Below are 23,916 nucleotides of genomic sequence, written 5' to 3' on the forward strand. Positions count from 1 at the left end.
TTATCAAGTTTCAAAGATTAGAGAAAGTACTTCCTTTTTCTTCATAGTATGTATTGCTCCTTGACCCGTGATATTATCCAAGTCATTCATTTACGCCTGATCTCTCTTTGATGTAAGCTCTATGTCTGTATTCTTTTCTGAATTCCTCACACCAAGAATAGCATTTGATATACAGAAAGACTCAAAATTTGTTGGATGAATGAAAAAATGAATCATACCCCATCTGTGCTTGTAGACATACCTTCATTTTAAAAGCTGCATATATCCTATTGTCTGAACATAACGTAACTGAATTATCTTCTGCTGATATGCCTTAAGGTTGTTTTAGTTAAAGTGTTTCAAGAAGTAAGGCACATCAAAGATCTAATCCAAAAGCCTGACTTTATAGCTGAGGAGAGAGAAATTCAGAGGTGAAAGATTTCACCTCTAGGTTCAATACTCAATGTCAGAACTGGATCCAGGTCTCAGTTTTGTGAATTTTAGCCCATTATTCATGTCATTTACCTCTATATACTATCTTTACCACTATCGGGGGGGAAAGTCACAAAAAGATTTCACCAAATAAAAATATACCCAAACTCTAACTACTATACCAACCCTCCCATCCCAATCTAGAGATCTAAAACCTTCTTTCTCAGTTAATTATTAAAATACAAGACATCGTTATTTCTGGCTTTATTCAAATCACTTTAACTTCCTCATATTTGAAAAGTTTTTCTGTTTCATTACCCACATTTATCACATTCATTTTCTCAGTAAATACATTTTATTATGAGTACTATATCAAGTACTGTCTTAGACTTTGAACACTTCTTGCTGCTTCTGGCCATAATACTCTAAAAAGGAACTGATTTTAGTTTACTCTGATTGTTTCAAACAACACACAAAATGTGTCAGACCAATCATGCAATGACAATAGTTTTTACATTGGTGATTTTTGCCATAAAAAGGAATAATCTTCCACTACATCTATACTAGTAAAATACACTGCCTAGTATTTAATGTATTATTCTTTAGAATGAAAGAAATACTACATCTGAATAAACTGCCTTATTTTCCTCAGAGTAACTTCCAACTCTCTTCTACTAATGAATTAAGGAGAAAAACAGCATTCAGAAACATTCTTCTGTATCTATTTGAAATCCTGTCTCATATCCCCCCCTCACAAAAATAACCCCTAAACCACCCATCTTTTAACAGTCAACTTGCCATAAACTTACGTTTTAGAGGCTGCGTCACTGAACTAGACCACCACAAGGTTCATTCTCCTGCTTCCACCCTCTGCTGACAGATCCCAATTGTCGCAGCATACACTGATGATGCGCCAAACCTCAGGGATTGTGAAGCCAGCAAAAACTGCCTAGAGCAGCCATGCCGCAGTCCAGTTATTTTGGCTGCAGTGACTTGGCCAGAGTCTCTCCAGTTCTTACTTCCCAGCCTTCGTGCTACATTTCCACAAAGCGCTAGCTGAAAGCTGGTGCTCTAATGGCCAGTGCTATAGAGCTACACTGCGATGACAAGCTATTGCTGACGATGACAACTCGGCGAGCCTGCCACATCCTGAAAAGGCTTTTTAAATGGAATAAAATTTAACTGTGTTCAATATAGTAAGGTATAAAATAGAGAAAGGTTGGTAAAAGGGTACAAACCTTCAGCTATAAGATAAAGTCTGAAGATCTAATGTAAAACATGGTGACTAAGCTGATTTTAGAAACTATATATAAATAACATGAAAAAACATGCGCTAATATGAAAAATGATTAAAGATTAGAAAGCGAAAAATAAGAAAACAAAGGTGTGTACTGTATGATCACAATTCTGTTAAACAAGGAAATTAAACTGCAATGAAAATAAATCATGAAGTTGCTAAAAAAAAATAGTATGTGGCTAATCAAAAAGTAGATTTAAAAAAAAAGAACTAAGCAAAGCTTTATTTTCCTCTAGTAAGGCCTCCAGACTTGTTCATTAATATCAACTGTAGACCTGGCCAGTGTGGCTCAGCTGGTTGGAGCATCATCCCATAACCAAAAGGCTGTGGGTTCAATTCCCGGTCAGAGCAAGTACGATCCCCTTCCGGGCACATACAGGAGGCAGCCAATCAATGTCTCTCTCCACATCGATGTTTCTCTCTCTCCCTTCCTCTCTCTCTAAAAAGCAATGGAAAAGTGTCCTCAGGTAAGGATTATGTACTACATACTGTAGCCTACTATTTTCAGTATTTCAAGTAAATATTATGCCATTTTGCTCTTAAATAATTAAATAGGCAATTTCCCCATCAAGAAAAGGGCACTTTTCTCCTGGGTAGTTGTAAATGGAAAGTTAGCCAACAAGCTTGTAACATTTCATATTCGTATTAATGTGCAAAAAAGAGTACATGACAGCTAACTTTATATTCCAACTTGAATGCTTAAAATCAAAAGTAACATTTCCTTAAAGAACTTCAAATTATCAACTAGTACACAAAGTCTTAAATATCCTTCCCATATTTCAGTGATAAGTGCTTTTGCCTTCTTTATATCTGGCATATCTAAAAATGCCTTGCCCTTGACATTATATAGATTGTTTCTCTTGAAATTGAACTCCTTGATCATTTATTGCAATTAGTACACATGAGAAGTATTTCTTAGAATATGTATCTTGTCAAATCTTTGAAACTATTTCTTCAAAGATGTTAATTATTCTCTAAGAGGACTTTTAATCTTTATTTTAGCCCATGGCTTCTTAGTTTGACAGATTATTTATTTATACTAGTTTCTTGAAAGTAGTCATTAGATCATAATCCTTTGTTAACTTCTGACTTACATATACTGACTTGACAATGCTGTTCAAAAATTCTGCTTGGAAAAAACACACAAACAGAGGTTCTGATTCTCCAACCACAAAAGGGAAGGCAACAATTCATCTTAATAATCTCCTAAAGCAAACCTGGCCTAGGACTCAATTCAGAAATGGTCTAATTATTAACAATTGGTCCAACTAAAATTAGCACATTTAGAGTCTTTTCCTTTAACCTAGCCTGACCTACAGAACAGAAAGGAAAACAACGTAGAAGACAAGAGGCTAGAATGACCATACATCATACATACTGTACAAATCAGCGCCTGGCACCCTTCACCTGCACCTCTTAGCTCAGACGTTACAAATTAGCTGACTATATACATATCTGATCCACAATGGAGAAGCCAGAAAGAATCTTTAAAATCTTTTTACTTATGGCTAGCATTTCAAAAAATCAGAATATTTTACATAAAAATGCAGATTTCCAGCTTATCTTTTGAAACACTATCTGTGTGCACTGGAGGATGGGGGGCCAGAGCTTACCAACATCAAGCCCACTTTTTATGTGTGCACAATAAACTGAATTATAGGAAACCCTTTAAAGAATATTAGAGAAAACTTTTTCATCTAGAGAGGGGACCAGAAAATATTTCAGGCTTTGCCAAGACACAAAATTAAGGATATTACACAGAGTGGGGAAAAAGTCGGTTTTCAGTTGTTTGTATAGAAAAATAATGCAATAATAAATAATAATACAACAATAAACTATGGTTTGTGTACTCATAACCTACTCTTGCCCCACGTGGTACAGGGTTCTTAGATAATTATTTAAAAATATAAAAACCAAAATAAATTAAACTTTTTTGAATGGAAACATATAGAAAATCTGTCACGGACTAACAAGCTCTAAAATAACAGAGGGCTGACCAGATGTGCCAATCTGCTTAGAGGACCTTTTGCTTACGTGAGTGGGTGTACGTACAGCATGATGATTTGCCATACATATCGGCTACGTACACCGTGTGTCTGTGTATCAAATCATCACATTATGCACCTTAAATATGTACAATTTTTATTTAAAAATGTAAATAAAATAACTACCTGGAGAAGGAGAAGTTATACTTAATTAGTAGGGACAGGGGAAGACTATTTTTTAATTGTCAAGCTTTTCACTTCTGTACAGTTACTAAAATTAATTACCAAGAAATACACGTAAGGACTACATAACCACTAATTCAGACATCACAAACTAGAGGATAGGAGAGGTCAAAGATTTTAAGAGAAAAAGTAAACACAATAAATTAAATGTAATTGTTTATGAAAAGACAGGGGACTAAGTAAATTATAAAAGAGGCAAAGACAGGGGAAAGGCTTGGGAACCAGTCTTCTAACTTCAGGTGCGGAGATTCCTCCTCTGACCCAGGGTGGGGCAGGACTGTTACTCGGCCAGCTCTAAGAGCCAACAATCAGAATACTTGTGGACCACACTCAAAATTACTTTCGAGGTTAAAGTCATTCAAAAATAGTTATTAAATATAATCAGTGACATGCTAAACATAAATGTCTCTCCACTGAAAAACCGTCTAACTTCCCTAAGAAGCACTGCCTCTCCTCTGCTTCAAAGTGCCTGACAGTCAGGGCGGTGTTGGCTCCAAGGCACAGCAGCACTAATGCCCGGAACCGAGAGGAGCTGCCACAGAAAATCAGACTGTGAGACAAATCCGCCGAGTGGAGACCTGCTGGTGCGGTCCCTTCATTAGGACAAATGCCTCAGGGTATATACTGGACAGTCGTTACTAAACTTAGTCCACGGTGAACGTGAAAACAGTGGGCAGGCATTTCTTCACAGCAATGCCACAATCCAAATGTTTAAGATCTATTCAGATTCTCGCCAGTTACTATAAAGTAGTGACACTTTACTAAGTAGTATATTTTATTGTTCAACTCCAAAGTCCACCTAGAACTTTACAAATTCACGAAAACAAAGAGGGAAGAAAAATTTTAAGACTGATCAGGAATATCTAAATATGGGCTAGGGAATAAAGGGTTTTAAGGAATAATTTTTAATTTCATTGGGTAAGATAACGGTATAGTGAGTGTGAAAAAAGATCTCAAAAGTTTAGTAAAGAGACATACTGAACTATTTATTGGGAAATGACATGATGTATAGGATTTGCTTTAATATAATTTAGGAGAGAAAATGACAAGAGGAAGAAATAGGTGAAACAAAATTGGTACAACAACTGGTAACAGTTGCAGCTGCTGATGGATTCTATGGGGGAAATTTTCCACGGAAAAGTTTTTTAAAAACCAGAACATATCATTATATACATTCCAAAACAAAACAAGTAAGTATATTTCATGCTAGTATATTCAAAACAGTATTTCCTAGGCAGTAAATGCAGTTCCTAATTTTCAAACAGATGACATATTAGCCATTAGTCACACGCCTGAGACAACATCACGGCCCCATGCAGCACTCACGCTGGCCAGCTCTGGGGCGCTGACATCATCCACCTCAGAGACCACGCTGCCCCTGCGATTGGAGCGACTGAAATAATCAGCGGCAGAAACCTTTCAGTTAGAAAACAGAGATGCTTTAGAAGTTAAGACAGAAGAAAAGAATGAGAACATTAGCACATAGGGGAGAAAGGTTTTTTGGTGTGTGATAAAGTATCATAAAATGAGATGAGGAATCTACTGCAATTAACCTACTCAAAAAAGTAAAAGGGAAATGTACAGCGCTTCCTAAATGAAATCCCAGCTCCCTCAAAAAAGCTTTTATTCATCTCAACTAGAGTTCCACAAGGATCACTTACCGCCTGGGCCAGCTAACTCTCCCATGTTGAAGACAAGCATCACCCCGCCAGGAGGGATTCCAGAATAATATCTACTTAAAGCCTCTACTGGAGCTCACAGTCATAATTCGTTATATAGCTATCACCTCTGTGAAGCACATACGTGCTGAATGCAGAATTATTTCAAGGGTATCTACTGCACCCTTCCCCCAATTTCCTCAGTTCCCTCTTTTTCACGTTCCTCAAGACCAGGAACGGCAGAGCAAAATAACGAGAACCGTGCACTGGCCTCCTTCTGGTTCCCCCTCACACCCAGTCATTTCCCACCTTAGACTCTGGCACTTCTAGAACGCTCTGCAAGCAGCCAGCTCCTCACACTTCAAGTCTCAGCTCAAAGGTCTCTTCCCTCAGAAGACCTTTCTCTGACCACCCTACCCAAAGGGACTCAGACAGACAGACAGACACACACACACACACACACACACACACACACACACACCTCCATGTTGCTGATCTTATCGCCTGCTTGTTCTCATCACAAAACAAAAGTCCCAGAGTTACTTTCTTTTTGTTCCTTTCTCTCCTAGCTTATTTTCTATTAGTTTTTCACTAGGATATTAGCTCCATGAAGTCCGAAATATGGTCTGGCCTACCACATTATTCCCAGTACTTAACACAGTGCCTTACATATACTATGTTCTCTATAAACATCTGTTGCATTAATAAATTATATTTTTTACCTCACTCATCAGCTAGTCCTTACCTCAGCTCTGTCTGATTACCTTGTTTAAAAATTCTTCCCTTCCAGAAAGAAAATATGGAAGACCATCCACAGAGACAAAGAAGGCTTACAACTAAAAAGTTTTGCTAAGGGCTAATACAATCAAGCAATAGTATTTTTATTCACAGTAACAATTGTACAACTTAGATTTACCATATCTAATATTTTATTTGTACCTACTGTCTCAGAATTTTTATAGTTATTTTCTATATAGTAATTCATTTAATCCATACATTAAGTCTACCTACAAAGATAGTTATTAACATCCATTGTAAAAATAAAGAAATTGCCATTAACACACAAATAGGTTGTAAATGTGGTTCAAGGCCAACCATGATTATTTTAAAGTCCCTGCCTTTCAATTAAGAAGTACAGTTTGGCCTGGCCAGGTAGCTCAGTTAGTAAGAGCACTGTCCCACTACACCAAGGTTGTAGGTTCAATCCCCAGTCAGGGAACACAGAAGAATCAACCAATAAATGCATAACTAAGTGAAACAACAAACTGATGTTTTTCTCTCCCTTCTTCTGTCTCTAAAATGAATAAAATTTTTAAAAAGGAGTAGAAAATGGCAATTGTAAAAATAGTCATGGGGATGGAAAGCATAGGGAATATAGTTAATAATATTGCAATAACTATGTATGGTGTCAGACGGGTAACAGACCTATCAGGGTGCTGACTTCGTAAATTATATAAATGTCTAACGACTATGTTATTCAGTTGAAACTAATATAATATTGCATATAAACTATAATTGAAAATTTAAAAAAATAAAAACATTATTTTAAAAGTTATCAAAAAATTTAAAAAATAATAAAGTGCCTGCATTTCCACTCCATCACTTTCTAAGGTGCTTTCAAACTTTCAAATATCCTGGCCTTTTCTTTCTCCTTCACCTTTGAGGATGAGCATTAAGTGGCTTGCCAATGGACAACTGCCTTTACTCAGATCCCTGGACTTTTGTCAACAAATTTCACAAACATTTGGTGGTCCCTTTCCTATGAAACCTTGACTTCACAATCTTTCACAAAACATGACTCATATTAAATGGTCTTCTATATTTCTTAAAGGAACGATAGCCTCTTAGTTGTTTTGCTCTTTTTCCTAGCTCTAGGCTGACACATCATCCTCAGCAATGTACTTTTCAAATAAATTCTTAAATAAAGCAAAAATGTCATCAGCTCTGTCAAATCTTCAGCTTCATCAAAAGAATAACTTGAAATTACTCTAGCTGAATTCTAAGACCAGAATTTTTAAATTTTGCCATCAGAAGCTCTTAAAAAGTTCGCATCTTAAAAAATATATCAACAGTGGTCAAACTTAAATATACAGCAAAGAAAGCAACTGATGGCAACTATGCACATAAAGGCGCATAAAACAGCGACCATGAATAAAAAGTGAAAATCTCTCAAATACACAATGACTAGCACACAAGAGGTGTGAAGAGACAAGTTATTAATGAAAGTTTACACAGCCCACAGAGAATATGTACTGTCAGAAACACATTTTTGAAAGCAAGTTATTCATATAAGCTAAATTTAAAGAAAATGCTCATTCTGTCAAATGCAAATTTCACTTTCCCATACATTTCATGTGACCCCACAATGTTGCAATTTTAAAACTTATTGTGTCTGCATGCAAATCACGCTCACCACACTGTCCCTTCGCCCACGACTGGAACGACCAGAAGACGCAATGCTTGCGGTGTCATCGTCAATCAACTATAGACATTAAAAGCAGATAATGAAAAGGAAGCAATTTCACTGCAGGTCTCACGTGACTGTGAGGCCTCGGGGACGTTTTGGGAAGCATGCAAACACTCGGCGCGGGCACTGTAGCTGGCACCGCCTCGTGTGCCCCTTAAACAGGAAAGGTGTTTCAAGCCGTAGTGAACATCATTAAAAATCAAAAGATATTTCCAAAAAGGACAAAAAACAAAACAGTACTTTGTATTTTATTTAAGTCAAAGAAAAGGAAGGGGTGGGGGAATGTGTAAACCAGCGAAAATCAGCTTTCATGCTTTTTAAAACTCTAGGCCCTTTGGGATCCCACTGAAGGTCAATAAATACATTTAATGTTTTAGAAAATATTTTACAGTGAAGTAATACAAGTCAAAGACAGAATTTCCTACCAGTATTACACTGAAATGATGATTCTTATTTTCCTTTATTCGTTCCTATGCAACTACTGGAGATATTCCCATCATCACCCCACAGTTTTCTCCCTGTTTCGCCAGCAGTACAAGACTCATTCATCTTCAGTCTGTGCAGGTTATCTCCATTCTGACATCACTAAGAAGCCATTCTGGTATCGCTAAGACCTAAAACAATAACTCCAAACCCAATTTGCAAATGAAACAGCATCTAGCCAGCACACAAGGACAACAGTCTAGATTTGATTGAGAACATATCAGAATAATTTTGTTTACAAGAGGACATCACACTTGAGACATTAAAAATGCTACCAGGCCAAAGACTGCCATGGGGAATTTTATTAGAGGGCGGGTTAAAACTACATTTCCTTCTTATGTGAAAAAGCTTTTATCTCCTTCAGCATCCTCAGTAATATTCTGTGAGTACAGGGGTTGGAAGTCTTGAGAAGTGCACTTGGAAATGGCGGGAGGACTGTGCCAACATGTACATAAAGAAAGCCCAAAGGTCCCACCTACTCCACTCATCGAAGTAATCTGTGTTGACCATCAATTAACTGCTTTAATAATTTCTCCAACTTTGGCATTGTCAAGAATAACAAGGTAGCTCCTAAAGTCATAATTTGCTATTGGAATTATAAATTAGTACAGTCATTTTGGTGGGCAATATAGCAATATACATCCTAATTTATACATATATATTCCTTGATCTCCCCCACTCGTGACCAGCAATTTACCTTGCAGATCTCCTCACAGAAGGACACGAAAACACACCTATGCAAGAACGTTCATAATACCAGTGTCTGTAATAGTGAAAATCTGACAGCCCGAATGCCCATTGGGACAGTGATTTTTTAAATGCACAGGCCAACCATTAATGAAATAATGTAGCATCATTTAAACAGAATGTGTTGACATAAAACTAACTGGCGTTCAGTGGAAAAAGTAAGGAACATGGTTTACTTTTTTAAAATCTTTTTAAATGCCAAAAAAATAATGAAATCTTTATGTATTAATACAAAAACATATTTTAAGCAAACAAATGAGGTGCAGTATGTGTGAGTCCATATACACGTCAAATAAAGTATACTCATATATGCAAAAAAGTTCTCTGAAAGGACATAAACGTAGAACTATTTCATTTGAGAAATGGAAATGGGGGGAAATGTCAGGAGACTTTTCCTTAGAACTTTCCTTAAGCTAATATTACTTTTATAAATTAAAAGTTTTAAAAATTTAATACAGAAAGATTAGGTGATGAGAATCATCGCAGTTTTGTCTCGTAAGGAACACTTTTTAGAAGTTGACTGGCTTTATTTCTTCTCCCACCCCACTGATTAAAGCGCTGGCAAGCAAGGGAACTGACTCAGTGCAGAAATCAGGGAGGGCAGGAAGAAACACAGGGCAGCCAGCTCAGACGCTGAACTATGGCCACTGAAGAGACAAGAAGTCCCACGTAAACGACAAAGATGAATTTTAAAAAGGGCTATGACACTGACTGCGGACCCAGTTAAGAAATTACACACTAAGTTGCATTCACACAGAAACCCCCACTTCAGACCATTAGTACTGAGTCTATGTGCTGAGGGAAAACCACAGTCCGTGCGCAAGAGTGACAGGCACTGCATCCCAATACTCAAAGCTGTGAGTGCAGGTTAGTTACTCAAACCCCCGAAGGGTTCTAGGAAGCATGCGAATAGCTCACCACGGGACTGCTTCGGGCTGAACTCGTTCTTGATGAGTAGTAACTGTATTCAGAGGGCTATAAAGTTTCCAAGAAGAAAGGTTTTATAATAATGATCAGCTCCTTGTCCTGCTTGGAATACATCAGTGACCCAACTAGCTCCTGGCTCCCAGGGTTAAAGTAACTGTTATTCCCTGGTCTGCGATTCCACCTCACTCCCCCTCAAGAGCCACCAGTCCCCTGCAGAAGGGAGGGGAGAGGAGAAGAGACGGGGCCCTGAGAAGCTCTACTCTCATCTTCTTCCTGAGGAACTAACAAACAAGAAAAGAGGTTTCTCTACTTATAGCCCTCATACTTGAAGCCATGATTTCCAGCAAGCACTTTCTCATAGCTTGGCTGAGAATCACAATTGGCAGGCGGATGGGTCGCAGCTTGTAGAGTAATTACAGTCAGATTAAACGGCCTTTTCTTTGTAAGTAAACTGTGCCCACCTACACATCACCGCCCTCATCACCTCCCCCTGGTGAGACTTACAGTTCGAGAACCGTAAGGGTTATATAATCCACCATCATACAATGACACCTAAAGAACAAAGGAAATACCACTTATCTATTCAGCATCAAGTTATTTTTAAAGTGTCCTAACTTCTCTGCAGTACTCAGTTCCAAAGTTTTGAAGAATGGTGTTAAGTGTACAGCCTCCCAAGGTGAAGACTGTGAAGGTGATAACACTCATTTATATGCACCAGTCTCATTATAACTTCAAGCTATACTTCATTTAAAAACATTGGTTATGATTTTTCCTTTAATTATCACGTTGTGAAACTAAGAGAACATTTATTAATTTATTCTCTCAAAAGAGCAAACAGAACAGAAAAGGTAAGTGAGGTACAAAGCATTTTGCCCAATGTCACAATAAAATTCAATCTTAAAGCGTCAGGTTCCCAGTCCACTAGAACAGGCCACAACACAATAAACAAGAGCTTGAAAGCAACCAACTCATTACTCGCATATTACAAAGAGCCACTGTTCTGCTTTCTAGTCAGCTTGCTTTATTAGAGCCTAGTATTAACGTGGCCAAGACCACAGCTGTCCCCAAGAAAAATATGACATCCCAAGCATGGGCAGCCATCTCAGAAAAGTAGGCAAGTATAGTGGGAACCATGCAAATCTACCTCCTCTACAGGAAACCAATTCTAAGCAGGAGCCTACCAAAACCAGCAGTATCCACCACTGTGAAGAAAATATGCTTATTTTCACTCCCCTGAAGTTTCGCATTTTAAGCACAAGCAGCACATTCTGCAGCGCACACAGCATTGAAGCCGTGTGCCCTTGGCTGTTCTGGAGGAGAGTTCTCAAGCCAGAGTCAGCACCAGCACCGTGGCCCTACCAGGAGTATACACGTTGGAAGCAGAAAATACAAACCAAACTGGCACTTCTCAGCGGACCAGAATTTGCAGTAAGAGAGGCCTATGAAAAAAGCACATGATTTAACCCAAAGAAAAGCAACTGGCAGCTTTGAAGGCAACACACCCCTCAGAAAGTACTAACCCTGGTACTCTTAGATGTCGCCAGAGGGTCACTGCACAGGGAAGACGACTGGAAGAAAGAAAAACAAACGGAACAAAATAATTACAGGGCCAGGGGAGAGGTGGTGGTGGAGAATATGAATGAACTGGACTCACCATCATGAGAGCAGAAAATGTGTTCATTTCATACTCATAATATTAATTAGTCACTCTTGAGTGCTTAAGTACAAGTAACACATTGTAACCTTTTTAAATACCAACTTTAAGGGTTAAGAAAGAAAAACACTGGGAATAGTTTTCTATGAATGCATACGAGTCCCGTTGGTCTTTGCACATTAATGTTAGGAGATGAGACAGCACCCTGAGAAGACCCAGGGACAGAGGGCCGAGGCACAGGAAGTGTGGCAAACAGTGGCGACACTCAGTCACCAGCAGCTCCTGTGATATTTTCAATGATCTCATAACACACTCCAAATGCCCTTGGGGAACCTGAAAAATGAGCTGAGTTACCACTGCACACACTTTTTTCCAGGCGTTGGAAAAGAGTAGAAAAACCTGTACTTCATAACAAGCCCTGGACGAAATGCCTCAGTTTACTGTGACCATTGGTAGGTCACAGTAAATCCATGCACTACCAGGCACAGCAATTTTTCAAAAAGGAATTACATCTCTCTTTTCTTTTGAAGACAAAATTTTCAGTTCTTTTTTACCAAGCCTAATCAGACATGGAAAGTAAGAGTATCTAAGTTGTGTGTGCAGGTTTTGACAACAGAATTATTTTAAATGTACTGTGTGCCATATATTTAATGTGTCTTAAATGTATGATATGCCAAATGCCTTGAAAAAAGGAAGGATTCTAACATTGAACAAATAATTACACTCTTCTCAACCCATTTCCAGTGTAAATTTTCACATGAAAGCTTTCATTAAAAGGGCATCCATATGATGTTTCCTAATGCCTACAGCTTATTCTGGAACGCATCACCTCACAACATGAATTTATGGTTGGGTGGACAGACAGTCACATAATTACATGATAAAGAAACAGAGTAAAATGTTAATTGTAGAATCTAAATGGTAGTTATGGGTGGTTCTATGCAAGTCTGAACTTTTTTGTATGTCAAATAGTTTTCATTAGAAATAACTGGGGGGGAAAAGATACTCATTTAATTTACAAATATGGTGATTCAATAGTTCCCGCTGTTTAAATTTATACTCACACAGACTATGTGAATTTAGTTACCTCAAACTAGTATCGTACACACGGCTATTGACAGGTTAGTTTTAACTAGTCAAAATGCAGAATAGATTAGAAATGTGTTAATTTGGGTAAAACACATGAAGTCAAAAAACTTTAGACAAACCCGAGTGTAGCAGGCAGAGCTGGGTTTGCTATGCCGCAGACTGCTATAGTTCCTCTGGTCAAAGTAGAGGCCACTCTGCAAAAACCAAATTAAACCCGTATTTCTTAAGGTGAATGTTGTTAATTTAGCAATAAACAAAGGCAAAATCTGACACTGCCAAACCCATTCATCTCTAAAACAACTACTCAGGGTTAACTGTAAACCAAGCACAACACTTACTAATTTTCACTTTAAAAGCGAGAGTATAAACCCTCAGGCAAAATGGAAATAGTAAGTGATCTAGTCTCATGTCACACTTAGAAATGCCCTTGAAAAATCCAGGACAACTGAATAATCACCCCTTTTATAATTCATTTGGCAACGTCACAGATATCATTAAATAGTCGTTTTTGCCAACCCTAGTCCCATTATTTGTCAAAACAAACTGATCAAATTAAATTACCAGAGAGAGAGCACACTATGTTTTGGTCTAAAACATCTAGTCAGTTCATTCTCAATACACTGTACAAAACAGTAATTAAAATTGTATTGTGGTAACTTGAGGGGGAGAAAATTCTCTAACTCCCCAGCCATCTTTTACCCAAGGTTAAGGAAATTTAGGCAATCCCTGACTAAAGGACCCCTTCTCCACTGTAAACTACATAACCAGGGACACCCTTACTCCCCTGCCCCCACCCCTCCCCTGCCAGTCCTGGCCCTGCCTTCCTATACAACACCCTCAGGGAGGCATCAAGACTCACCTCTCCCCAGAGCTCCCAACACTCTACCCTCCAGGGCTTCTCACTAACGTCCTCTCCGTTATATTCTCTCCTCCCTCCTCCTTTCCAACAGCCAATGTCTCCTGACCCTCTCCACCCAGAAATGGTCAGAGTGGGAGCTTGAAACCACACTTCCTCTGCCAGTTCTGTGGCAGCCTAACAGGAAAGAGGTGTTCCTAGCACCCAAAATGGGCATTCTGGACACATTTTTCCCCCACAGAAATGTTTAGCAAGGTGGCTGGAAGCGAGAGCACCATTAGTTACTTCTGCAATTTAATCATACTATTGTAAGTTAAATAAAGAGTTTTCTGCAAGACAGCATGAGATGTCTGCCATCACGTCCCTTATTGTTTCTACCAGAAAATTCACGCCACGTTTCCAAAATCTGAGCTATTAACGAGCTTTCAGAACGAAACCTATTTATGAGTTTGGTACTGCGTATTATACCACAACTAAATCAACTTAAATTTCTAAAATAAGGAAGAGAATCTCACTAAAGTTATTCCTGAGGTATATTCCAAAGGACAGATTATAAATGCAAATACATTGTTAATGAACGTCTTGTGACACCGTAACTCTAGCCCCTGGGGTTAACATATATTAACTTGATATTAAATCTTGTAAATAAAAACAAGTTTATTTTAAATAGGGTTCTGATGTGTCACGTTTCCGCACATTACCAAATTTCAACACTGCCTTCAGAGCACTGCTTCAGTTCCCTAAAGGCGACCGGGGGTTTTACAGCCGCACGCCCTACTGCAAGGGGAGGCACGGCAGAACTAACCAGCGGGTCTTTATGAGAACCAGAAGATCTCCTCCTCATTCCGTAAGAGTGACTGTAAGAATGACTCTGGAAGGAAATTTTTGAAGTTAAATGTTTGAAGATTAATGATCACACAGTAAAGTTTGAAAATTAATTTAATAAAATTATAGACAGAAAGGTCCATATGAGATAGAGTGATTTACATGCAATCTAATTCCATTTGTCAGTAAACGATTCACTGCACTTGACTGGCTAAGATATACCCTCTCTACACAGCTGCATTTCCCCTCACCTACCCCCATGCCATCCAGCTCGGTGCCCGGCCAGCTTAAAAAAAAAAAACAATTAGGACACAGAAGCAGGCAGGATATTTGTGAGGACCTTCACCCCATACCTCATTTGAGTCCTGCCATCTTCTTTATAAGGATATGGGTGACAAGAATCCTTCTTTGGACCAACAAAAACGAGACAGATAACAAAGAACGCGGTATTACATTGCCCCTGATAGTACTCTTAACTCAAATGAGTGGTCCCACAGCAAGTGCTGCTCGGGAGTGAAGAGCCAGATGGTATGGCTGTCCTGCATAGGAGCATCATTAGACAACAACCGTATGTGAGTCCTTTGAAAATAGCTCTGTCTCAACACATAACTTCTCCTAGGAGTTCAGAGCCAAGTGTGTATGCAGGGATAAAGGACAGCAACGGTACCAACCAGGTCACTGACAGACAAGAAGGCAGGTACTGCTCACCTGAAATGAGGAAGTGCAGCCAGAAATGTCCTATCGACAGTCTGCTCTAGGCAAACCTAGTGGCATGCACAGCTGGATCCTGAATCGATAGTTATACAATCATTTCTCTTGCTTTGAATATGCATCTTTCCTTTTATACATTACCCTGGACATTGTAAGACATGTCTTATATGTTTAGAAACTCAGACAATCTATTAACATAATGTTAACCCAAGAACAACATGTTATAGCTTAAATTTCCTTGGCTAAAATAGCATGCCATCAAAAACAAACCAAATCAGGCAAAAATGAATGGACATAACTGATGTTTCAGGAGTCCTTTGTCACTGCTAGCTGTTTTCTGTTTAACAACTCCGCACCTGCTGTCCTGTGACACCCCACATTACACACGAAGCCTGTGCTGCCACAGCTCAGAGGTATCACACCCCGCTAGAAACCTGTCTTCCAGAGCAATGAGTCTATGTCAGCCGGGTGGCTCATCATTTTAAGAAAATATATTACTACCAATCTTAGTCCTGAAAAGGGAAGCACGTAATTTTTATCTGATCCTAATATTCTAAAAGAAAAAAAACTATTCAAATGTTAATTTTGCCACAATTGCAAAACAATAGTTTTTGCTTTGTCAGTAATGTTTCCCCCCAAACATCATAGCAAAACTGAAAGTTAGGCACAATCCATGATTAGCACCATCAGGTGTTTATAAAGTAAAACTACATTTAACAAAAGCGCATGCACTACGTACTAATGATGAAAGTCTTGATGATCTATCCTTGAGAGGATCATACTGGATTTCAGAAAAAGATGAAAGTTGGTTGTATTTCCAAAATCAGAAATATAGAGAGAGAAAAAAAGCAACATTTTGCAGTTGTCCAGCACTACTTTAAAAGCCCAAAATTATTAAACACAAAGGCTATTGAATATGAATTAAAGACTATTCTTCCCCCCTCTCCTTTAGTATAAGTTATTGCTAAACTACATGTAAAATTGCATATTCTCTTTCACATACAGAGTTCATAATCGGTAATGGTGAGATGATTCAGTATTGGTACACTATGGCACCAAACGCCCAAAGGAAGGCGTTAAATGCAGGAATTAAGCATTCCAAAGTCAAAAGGTATTTTACTTTTTATTATTGTGACTGTTACCATCATTTCCCATCATTTGAACAAGGCAAAAGCAATGCATGGACAGGCATTGGGGCAAGAGCACACAACTAATCAAGCTCACAAAAAACAATGGCAGGATCAAAATAGGGGGAGTTCCCTTGGATCTGTTCACTGACACACACCTGAAAAACTTCCCTTCCCACGAACCTTCCCTATTAAAAATGCTAAACTGAACTAGAAAGTTGGTCAGTGCACAGTGTGGAGGACACAGTACACATACAATTGTGACATTAAATATAAATCAAAGAAAAGGATGTAAAATTTATAAGATCAGAAAACCGTATTTCGTACATGGACTTTAAGAAAATAAGATGAGTACCACATTTCAAATCCAAGAAACTAAATTAAATAGTAACTACTCAGGTTTGTGGTTGCCTACCATTCTTTTTGTGTTAAGCATTCTAGCTTATACTTTTAAAGCAATCTCACAAAGAGCAATGTATAAAACAAATAAAAGTAATGAGTAAGTTCTTCAGGTACTTTGGTAAATATATCTTACTCTTGCAACTCTTATACCCAATTAGGACTTCAGGAAACAAAACTCAAAACCTGATCTAAAGTAATGTTTTCCTAAGTGTAGGCTGTACCCAATTAGTAAGTCATGAAATCAATTTATGGGTTGAACCACATTTTTAAAAAATGAAAAGGAAAACAGAGTTCATCATGCACAGTAAGAAGAAACATTATTTGTGAAATGTGTTTCAATAACATATTTTGTACATTTATATAATTTACAAACACAGGCACATATCTGCACGTGTGTACTGGATCATGGTATATAATGTAGTTCTCGTTGCAGAGGTTACAATTAGTAAAAGGTTAAAATACAGTAAAGATGAAATTGTAAATTCTAGTTCTAATAAAAGTTTACAGTAAGAGTTCAAACAAAACTCAGGCCCTCCCTTCATGTCCAATGACATGGTCATTTACAAAAGATACTGAAACCACCCCCCCAAATATATTTCAATAATATAAGCCTAAATGATACAATTTTACCACTGGTATAAATTCAGTGAAAATGATTCTGTAGTAAAGACCAAAAAGTATTAGAACAAAATGTCTGCATTTGCATGCTTTTCTTGTACTATCCTAAAACTAACAGAAAACGCAAGCGATAAAGAGTGTTACTACGTGTATCAAAACCTCACTACTTCAGCCACACATTTTAGCATAAAAACTATTCCATCCTCCCAACCAGAGAAGTGTACTGAAGAGAACAGCCAACTCTTACTTCTTTTCATTCTCTCTGCAGCACCAATGGCATTTTCCAAAGGTGTAAGATTTAACAAGCTGAACTGAAATGAACCAATTTCAATTTTCTCTTTCCAAAATATAATGCAGAGTTCAGCTGGATGAAAGAGATTGCTGAATATATCTGGTAGGGAAATCCATAACTTGGACACCCCAGTTACTATTAGAACAATTGGGTTAAAAAAAAAGAACCCCCTTAATAAGTGACAGCTGGCATTTATGTTGTTTAAAGCCATAACAAGTCACAAAGAAGGAAAAACTGAAAATATGAAGAGCTCTAGCTAAAACATTTACAAGTCTATTATAATCTATCAAAAAATGTTTTTTAACTGCAGATACTTGTCTGAAGATTTTCATTTTGGAGAAAAAAAAAATCAAAAGAAGTTACAGCAAACAGGTTGTAGAAACAAAGTTCAGTGAGTGTGGATTCCTATTAGAATGTAGCTGGTGCTCAAGCCCCCAGAACTGAGACAGTCAGCAGTGAATCCCCGCCCACTGCTGACACCGCACACTGTCTGGACTACACACCATGACGTCCTTCCTTCTGGGTGTACTGGCTCTGCTCCAGTGCGTCCCGGTGATGTCCTTCGATGGGTTCTTCACAGAATTAAACAGTGTAGTAGCAAATGACAAAACACAAATTGCAAGCATATTAAAATTGAATTCATTAAAATTATACTGAGGCCATTGACATGTAACCAGAAACTGATACATACAACAGTAAAAATCTCCACCAGTGAGAAATACCAATTATTCCTCCTGATTCAAGACCTCCTCATTTTCTAATTTTGGGTGTGCCTCACAGTCTTCTTGTATTTCGTATACAAAGCAGTGACCAAGCAGTTGTAAGATTTTTTTTTAAGTCAGATTGTTTTTTTTTTTTAAGTCAGATTGTTTTTTAAAGCAAAACACTGTTTCAATTCTAACCCCAGGGCTTTGATTTAATTCCTCCCTCCCCCAAACCTACTATTCACAGTCTTGAACAATCTTTGCCCTTTATTTTTTGGCTCTTTTTATTTTCATACACAATGTTTATAGCATTGACACCATTTTCAGCCCAAACAGCTTCTGGCAAGGCCACCTTTCAAGAAGGTGGTTCCTGAAAGTTAACTGGGCAAAAGGAAACATCCATGTCCTAAGAATGCGGCACAAAACCACATCTGCTTCACGTCCAGGTACTGCTAACGTTCACACAAGGTCCAAAAGTGTTAGACTGTTAAATACACGGCTCATAGGAAAAAATACTTTAAAAAAATAATAGGCACCCCTGGCTGGTGTGGCTCAGTGGATTGAGTGTGGGCTGCGCACCAAAGGGTCACTGTTCCAATTCCCAGTCAGGGCACATGCCTGGGTTGCGGGCCAGGTCCCCAGTAGGGGGCACGCGAGAAGCAACCACACATTGAAGTTTCTCTCCCTCTCTTTTTCCTCTCCCTAAAAATAAATAAATAAAATCTTTAAAAACAAAATAGGCAGAGAAATACCAAAACCCAAAAATGATAAGCAAACCCCAATGAAATTGAGGTCTTCACATTCACTTTTACAGAGAATAAAAGGCATCTACATATTCGGTTTGATTAGATCGTAAAGTTACTTTAAAAAGCAAGTAATCTGATAAAACCTAGAACTCTCAATATTATCTAGTTAAAAGAAAAAAGAAAACCAATCTCAATTATATTTCTTCTAAACAATGTGATTAGTGAGCTTTCAGGCTTATTTCCAGGAAAGATCTAAATATTTACAATGTGCTGAATGTACACTCACACACAGTGAAGTACTAGAGTCTCCTCCAGTATAAAATTTTTATTTTGTGTCATTGTTTAAGGTTTTCTCTCTTTATTATTTTTTAAAGAGAGCGGAAGGAAGGGAGAGAGGGAGAGAAATGTCAAGCCAGAGGGAAACACTGATTGGTTGTACACCCCGACCAGGGACCAAACCTGAAACCCAGGCACGTGCCCTGACCCAGAAATGAACCAGCGACCTTTCGCTTCGTGGGATGATGCCCAACCAACTGAGCCACACCGGCCAGGGTTAAAACTTTTATTAAATTTAAGTTCGCACAGATTGTTTTTTTTTTTTTTTTAATATTGGGAGCTTTACTCTTTCTTTCCCATAGTATCACATTTTTCGTAATTACCATAACGAATAAAATGCCGTGAGAGTTCTAGTTATATCTTAAATGTACTTAATGACATAGCTTCCATAAAATGAAAACCAACTTATTATAAACATTCTATGTAAACAATGCCTTATTAGCTTACTTTAAATTTTTTGTTTGTTTGTTTCCAGATTTGTTCTAAAGACTCCTGAATTAGGTCGGACTTGGATGGTTTTATCATTAGGTTAAACTAAAATACTTACCATAATCAAGTTTCCCTGAGGCCACATACAAATTTACAAATAACCAGTCTGATAATAACTGCATAAAACTTCATACTATGAACAATATAATGGAAAGCAAAGAAAAAAACCAGACATTTTTTAAAACGGAGGGAGAAAAGATTATTTTCAAAGCCCTCAAGACATTCAACTTCTAATCTTTTGTTGACTAACTCCCTGTATGATTCTTTTCAAAGTATTTATATATCTGTATCTCTCTAGCTATCTCCAGGGGGGTGGGTGGCAAACTTACTATCTTAAAGTGTTCCTCCTGTAAAATTATTCTGAAGCTGCTGATTAGATTTCTGTAGAAGCTTATTAATATGCTTATAAATGTAAACTTTGATAGTTAACCAAAATATTTATGACTCAAAAACTAGCTTACTAACTCTAAAAAGATTTAGATTACAATAGATTACATTCACCAAAAGTAATATAACCAGAGTAAACAACTATCTAAGAACACAAACGCATCAATAACAAGTATACCAGAACATACTGGTTGATTACAGTATACTTTTATACATTATATATAAGATGAGAAGAAAACCAGACTGGAAGGGAAATGAACAAATACAGGCCTTAACATTAAAGATAATTTTACAGGTGAAACCATCTGGATGTAAGTGTGTGTATGTATAATGTTATCAACGTGCAAATTAAAAGACTTGCTTTCAACCTCACAGCACAATTCTTTGAGAGATCAGTGTCGTGGCACAATACGCAAGCCTCTAACAAGTGACTTCTCATCCACCTTAATACACTACAAGAATGCATGTTAACACGGAGAAGTACTACAGAATGTTAATCAAAATGTTGAAGCAGGATAATTTCTGTAAACATGACAAGCAGGGAATTTTTCAAATCAGTAGCTCAATTTTTCCATGGAATAAAACCATAAATAGTTTTACTCAAAGTTTAAAGTATTTCTCATTTAATATTGTTATTTTTTTTAATATGAAAGTAGAAAAAAAATCTGAAAGTTAGAACCATGCAGATGTTATTCTATAAAATCAATCTTATTATTGTGATCATTTTCCAAAATCAAAGGTCCTTTTATAGAAAAAGAGTACTTACAAGAGATTAAAATATTTATGATTTTGGAATTGATTTACATGTAGCAATAATTCGAGAGAAAGCATCACTTTGCAAGGAAAGGACTTTGCCAACATTTTCTATTTAAAAAAAGGCAAAGGAATACATGAACACTGTCAGATGGCGTAGGCAGCGGCGCTGCAGAAAGCTCAGACACGGAAGCTTTGCTATTGTGTAAACAACTTAAAATACCAACCCTGTGACTGCCAAGACTTCGCATGGACAATGCATCCTCAACTCCCTGATAAAAATAAAAACAAAGGTTTGTGAGTGACTACATTAAGTTAATGAGGAAGAGTATTAGAGGCAAGTTTATAGCTTATTACAAACCAGATAAGGACGATGATGACTGGACCGGTGGGAATACCTGGCCCTTTCTGAATCTTCCTGGGAAAGGAAAAAGTACATGGAGAATTAATCATTGAACAGAGGGTTGTCGGTCAGAACAACCGAGTGAAGGACAGTCAGTTAAGCAGCCGCACCTTCCTTCAGCAAGCAGGTACGGACAACTCAGCCTCAACAGGTGAGTTGTGGCAGCCACATGCTTCAGTCGGAAAGAAAGTAGGAACAATCTTGGCAATGTGCTTATTTAACCAAGTGTATGTATGTCTGCTTCACCACTTGTAGAATGTAATCAATGTATGACAAAGACAGCTCAACATACCAAGATAAAAATAAGAAAGCATACTTAAACAGAAACTGTGTTTAATGTTAAAAGTGGACTTTTATCTACTTTTTTTCATTTTGAATGTTAGTTTATGCAAGGCAAGAAGATGTATTACATAGACAGTGTATTGTTTTTAAAAGATTTGGATGATAATTTTCTGCTCACTGCAAAGAATTTTTTTATCCTTCACTACTTTAACTGGGGGGGGGGGGGGCAACTAAGTGAAATAGCCCCTGACTGTGTAGCATTAGTATGAAAAACTCCTTAGAATTGGATAAATGTTTTAGAGTTGGTTAAGTTAGTAAGAAGTATGCCTTATGAAGACTGCAAAGAAAATGAGCACAACCTGACAGCTGACTGAACTGAATGCAATTCTAAACTTTTGCACATTCAGCTATTAGCATTGGAGCATTAACTCCCAAGTTACGTGAAATCAACTGGCTAGTCCCTAAGCCTAACCAACTGAAACAGTAAGAAACTTCTGGTCTTTCAGATTTTCAAAGTCCAAAGTATTGAAGTGATTTATATTGACTACGAATCACACACCACTGGTCCAAGCAGGGTCAGGGTTGACGACAGTGACAAATCAGCACCTCACACACCCCATGGCCACACAGCATGATCATTACGCAGGTGGGACAATATGTGTGGCTATGCCAGATGGCTCATGTCAAATACAGAAGTAGTAAGTCAAATGGAACGCCACACTTCATGCTCATTTTGGTCATAACTTTGAGTGTAATTTTAAAAAACAGCTGCTGTTTATCATCTGCTCTGCACACTGACCAAGGCGATCAAATCTGTTCAGAAGTCTATTTCTAAGCACCAGTACGACTCAATGAGTCAAAATGCAGGGGTGTCTAACCTTTTGACGTCTCTGGCCACACTAGAAGAAGAGTGAGTTGTCTCAGGCCACACATTGAATACACAAACACTAATGAAAACAAAATATCTCTTAATGTTTTAAGTAAATTTACAATTTTGTGTTGGGCCGCATTCACAGCCATCCTGGACAGTGTGCAGCTCATAGGCAGCAGGTTGGACAACCCCTGCCGGGTGTTTTCATCTTTAGGAATTCATCCATGGTTTACATCTCCATTACATAATAGGCACATGTAATCTGCAAGAAGCCAAACAAATTTCTTGCCGCCTTTGATTATCAGGTGACACCACAAAAGTTTTAGGGGTATGTGCATTAGCCCATCAGGGTAGGTACGGTGTGTTAAGTGGTGACCAGTTCTAGGCTAGTCAGCTTAGTTAGTTTAAAGAGCTTTGTGGTACCAAAGCAGGTTAATCCTACACGCCCCCTTCCAGTATTATTTGGAGTACCAGAGTGACAGACATGGTTTAATGATCAATCTTCCTTTTATGCTCAATTTTCTTTTCATTCCATCTACCATACAAGAGCACTTTCTTTTGAAAGAATTTATTTATTTATTTTTAGAGAGAGGGGAAGAGGGGGAGAAACACTGATGTGCAAGAGGTACATTGATCAGTTGCCTTTCACACACCCCCAACTGGGGACCTGGCCTGCAACCCAGGCATGTGCCCTGACTGGGAATCAAACCAGTGACCTTTGGTTTACAGGCCAGCACTCAATCCACTAAGCCACATCAGCCAGGGATCAAGAGCTCTTTTTAAAAACCTACCTCTACAGAACCCATCCCATTAAAGATACAGAAAATACAAATGAATTCATATTTATTTTTAATTATACCTATTACAAATATAATTCTAAATAAAAATACCTAATTATATACTGATATACCTCTATATTTAAACAGCTTTTCTTTTTAGCCACCTTTAAAAAACGGTCTAAAAGATTTCAGAAGTCTACAGAATAAAATGCAAACCCCATATGGGCCACTTAATTTGAACTGAGAGAATATAGCTTATTCCACAGTTACAAATCACACCATAAACCCGTTCTGTTCAACAGAACTCTCTGTAACAATGGAAATGTTCTATGCTTCCACTGTCTAATAAGGTAGCCACTAGCCACATGTGGCTT

At 37.9% G+C, this 23,916-nt stretch overlaps 1 protein-coding gene across 20 annotated transcripts in view; it reads right to left on the bottom strand.

Moving 5' to 3' along the window:
• Nucleotides 1–23,916, bottom strand: part of LRRFIP2 (LRR binding FLII interacting protein 2) — a 98,143-nt gene that overhangs the window by 36,340 nt on the left and 37,887 nt on the right. For 5 of the 20 annotated variants that reach the window (XM_071222114.1, XM_053930222.2, XM_053930226.2 and 2 more), the window contains exons 5-16: nucleotides 21,569–21,625; nucleotides 21,435–21,479; nucleotides 18,296–18,364; nucleotides 16,093–16,134; nucleotides 14,623–14,688; nucleotides 13,081–13,155; nucleotides 11,739–11,786; nucleotides 11,613–11,657; nucleotides 10,723–10,770; nucleotides 10,210–10,266; nucleotides 8,008–8,076; nucleotides 5,263–5,352 (exon numbers count right to left, since the gene is read on the bottom strand). The exons of 6 other annotated variants lie outside the window; for them this stretch is intronic. In XM_071222114.1, coding sequence (XP_071078215.1) covers nucleotides 5,263–5,352; nucleotides 8,008–8,076; nucleotides 10,210–10,266; nucleotides 10,723–10,770; nucleotides 11,613–11,657; nucleotides 11,739–11,786; nucleotides 13,081–13,155; nucleotides 14,623–14,688; nucleotides 16,093–16,134; nucleotides 18,296–18,364; nucleotides 21,435–21,479; nucleotides 21,569–21,625 — 711 coding nt within the window. The remainder of the gene's footprint in view (nucleotides 1–5,262; nucleotides 5,353–8,007; nucleotides 8,077–10,209; nucleotides 10,267–10,722; nucleotides 10,771–11,612; nucleotides 11,658–11,738; nucleotides 11,787–13,080; nucleotides 13,156–14,622; nucleotides 14,689–16,092; nucleotides 16,135–18,295; nucleotides 18,365–21,434; nucleotides 21,480–21,568; nucleotides 21,626–23,916) is intronic. 9 more of the 20 variants (XM_053930232.2, XM_053930229.2, XM_053930230.2 and 6 more) reach the window with 6 other exon arrangements.

Source organism: Desmodus rotundus, chromosome 8 (genome assembly GCF_022682495.2).
Source record: "Desmodus rotundus isolate HL8 chromosome 8, HLdesRot8A.1, whole genome shotgun sequence".
Lineage (NCBI taxonomy): Eukaryota > Metazoa > Chordata > Mammalia > Chiroptera > Phyllostomidae > Desmodus > Desmodus rotundus.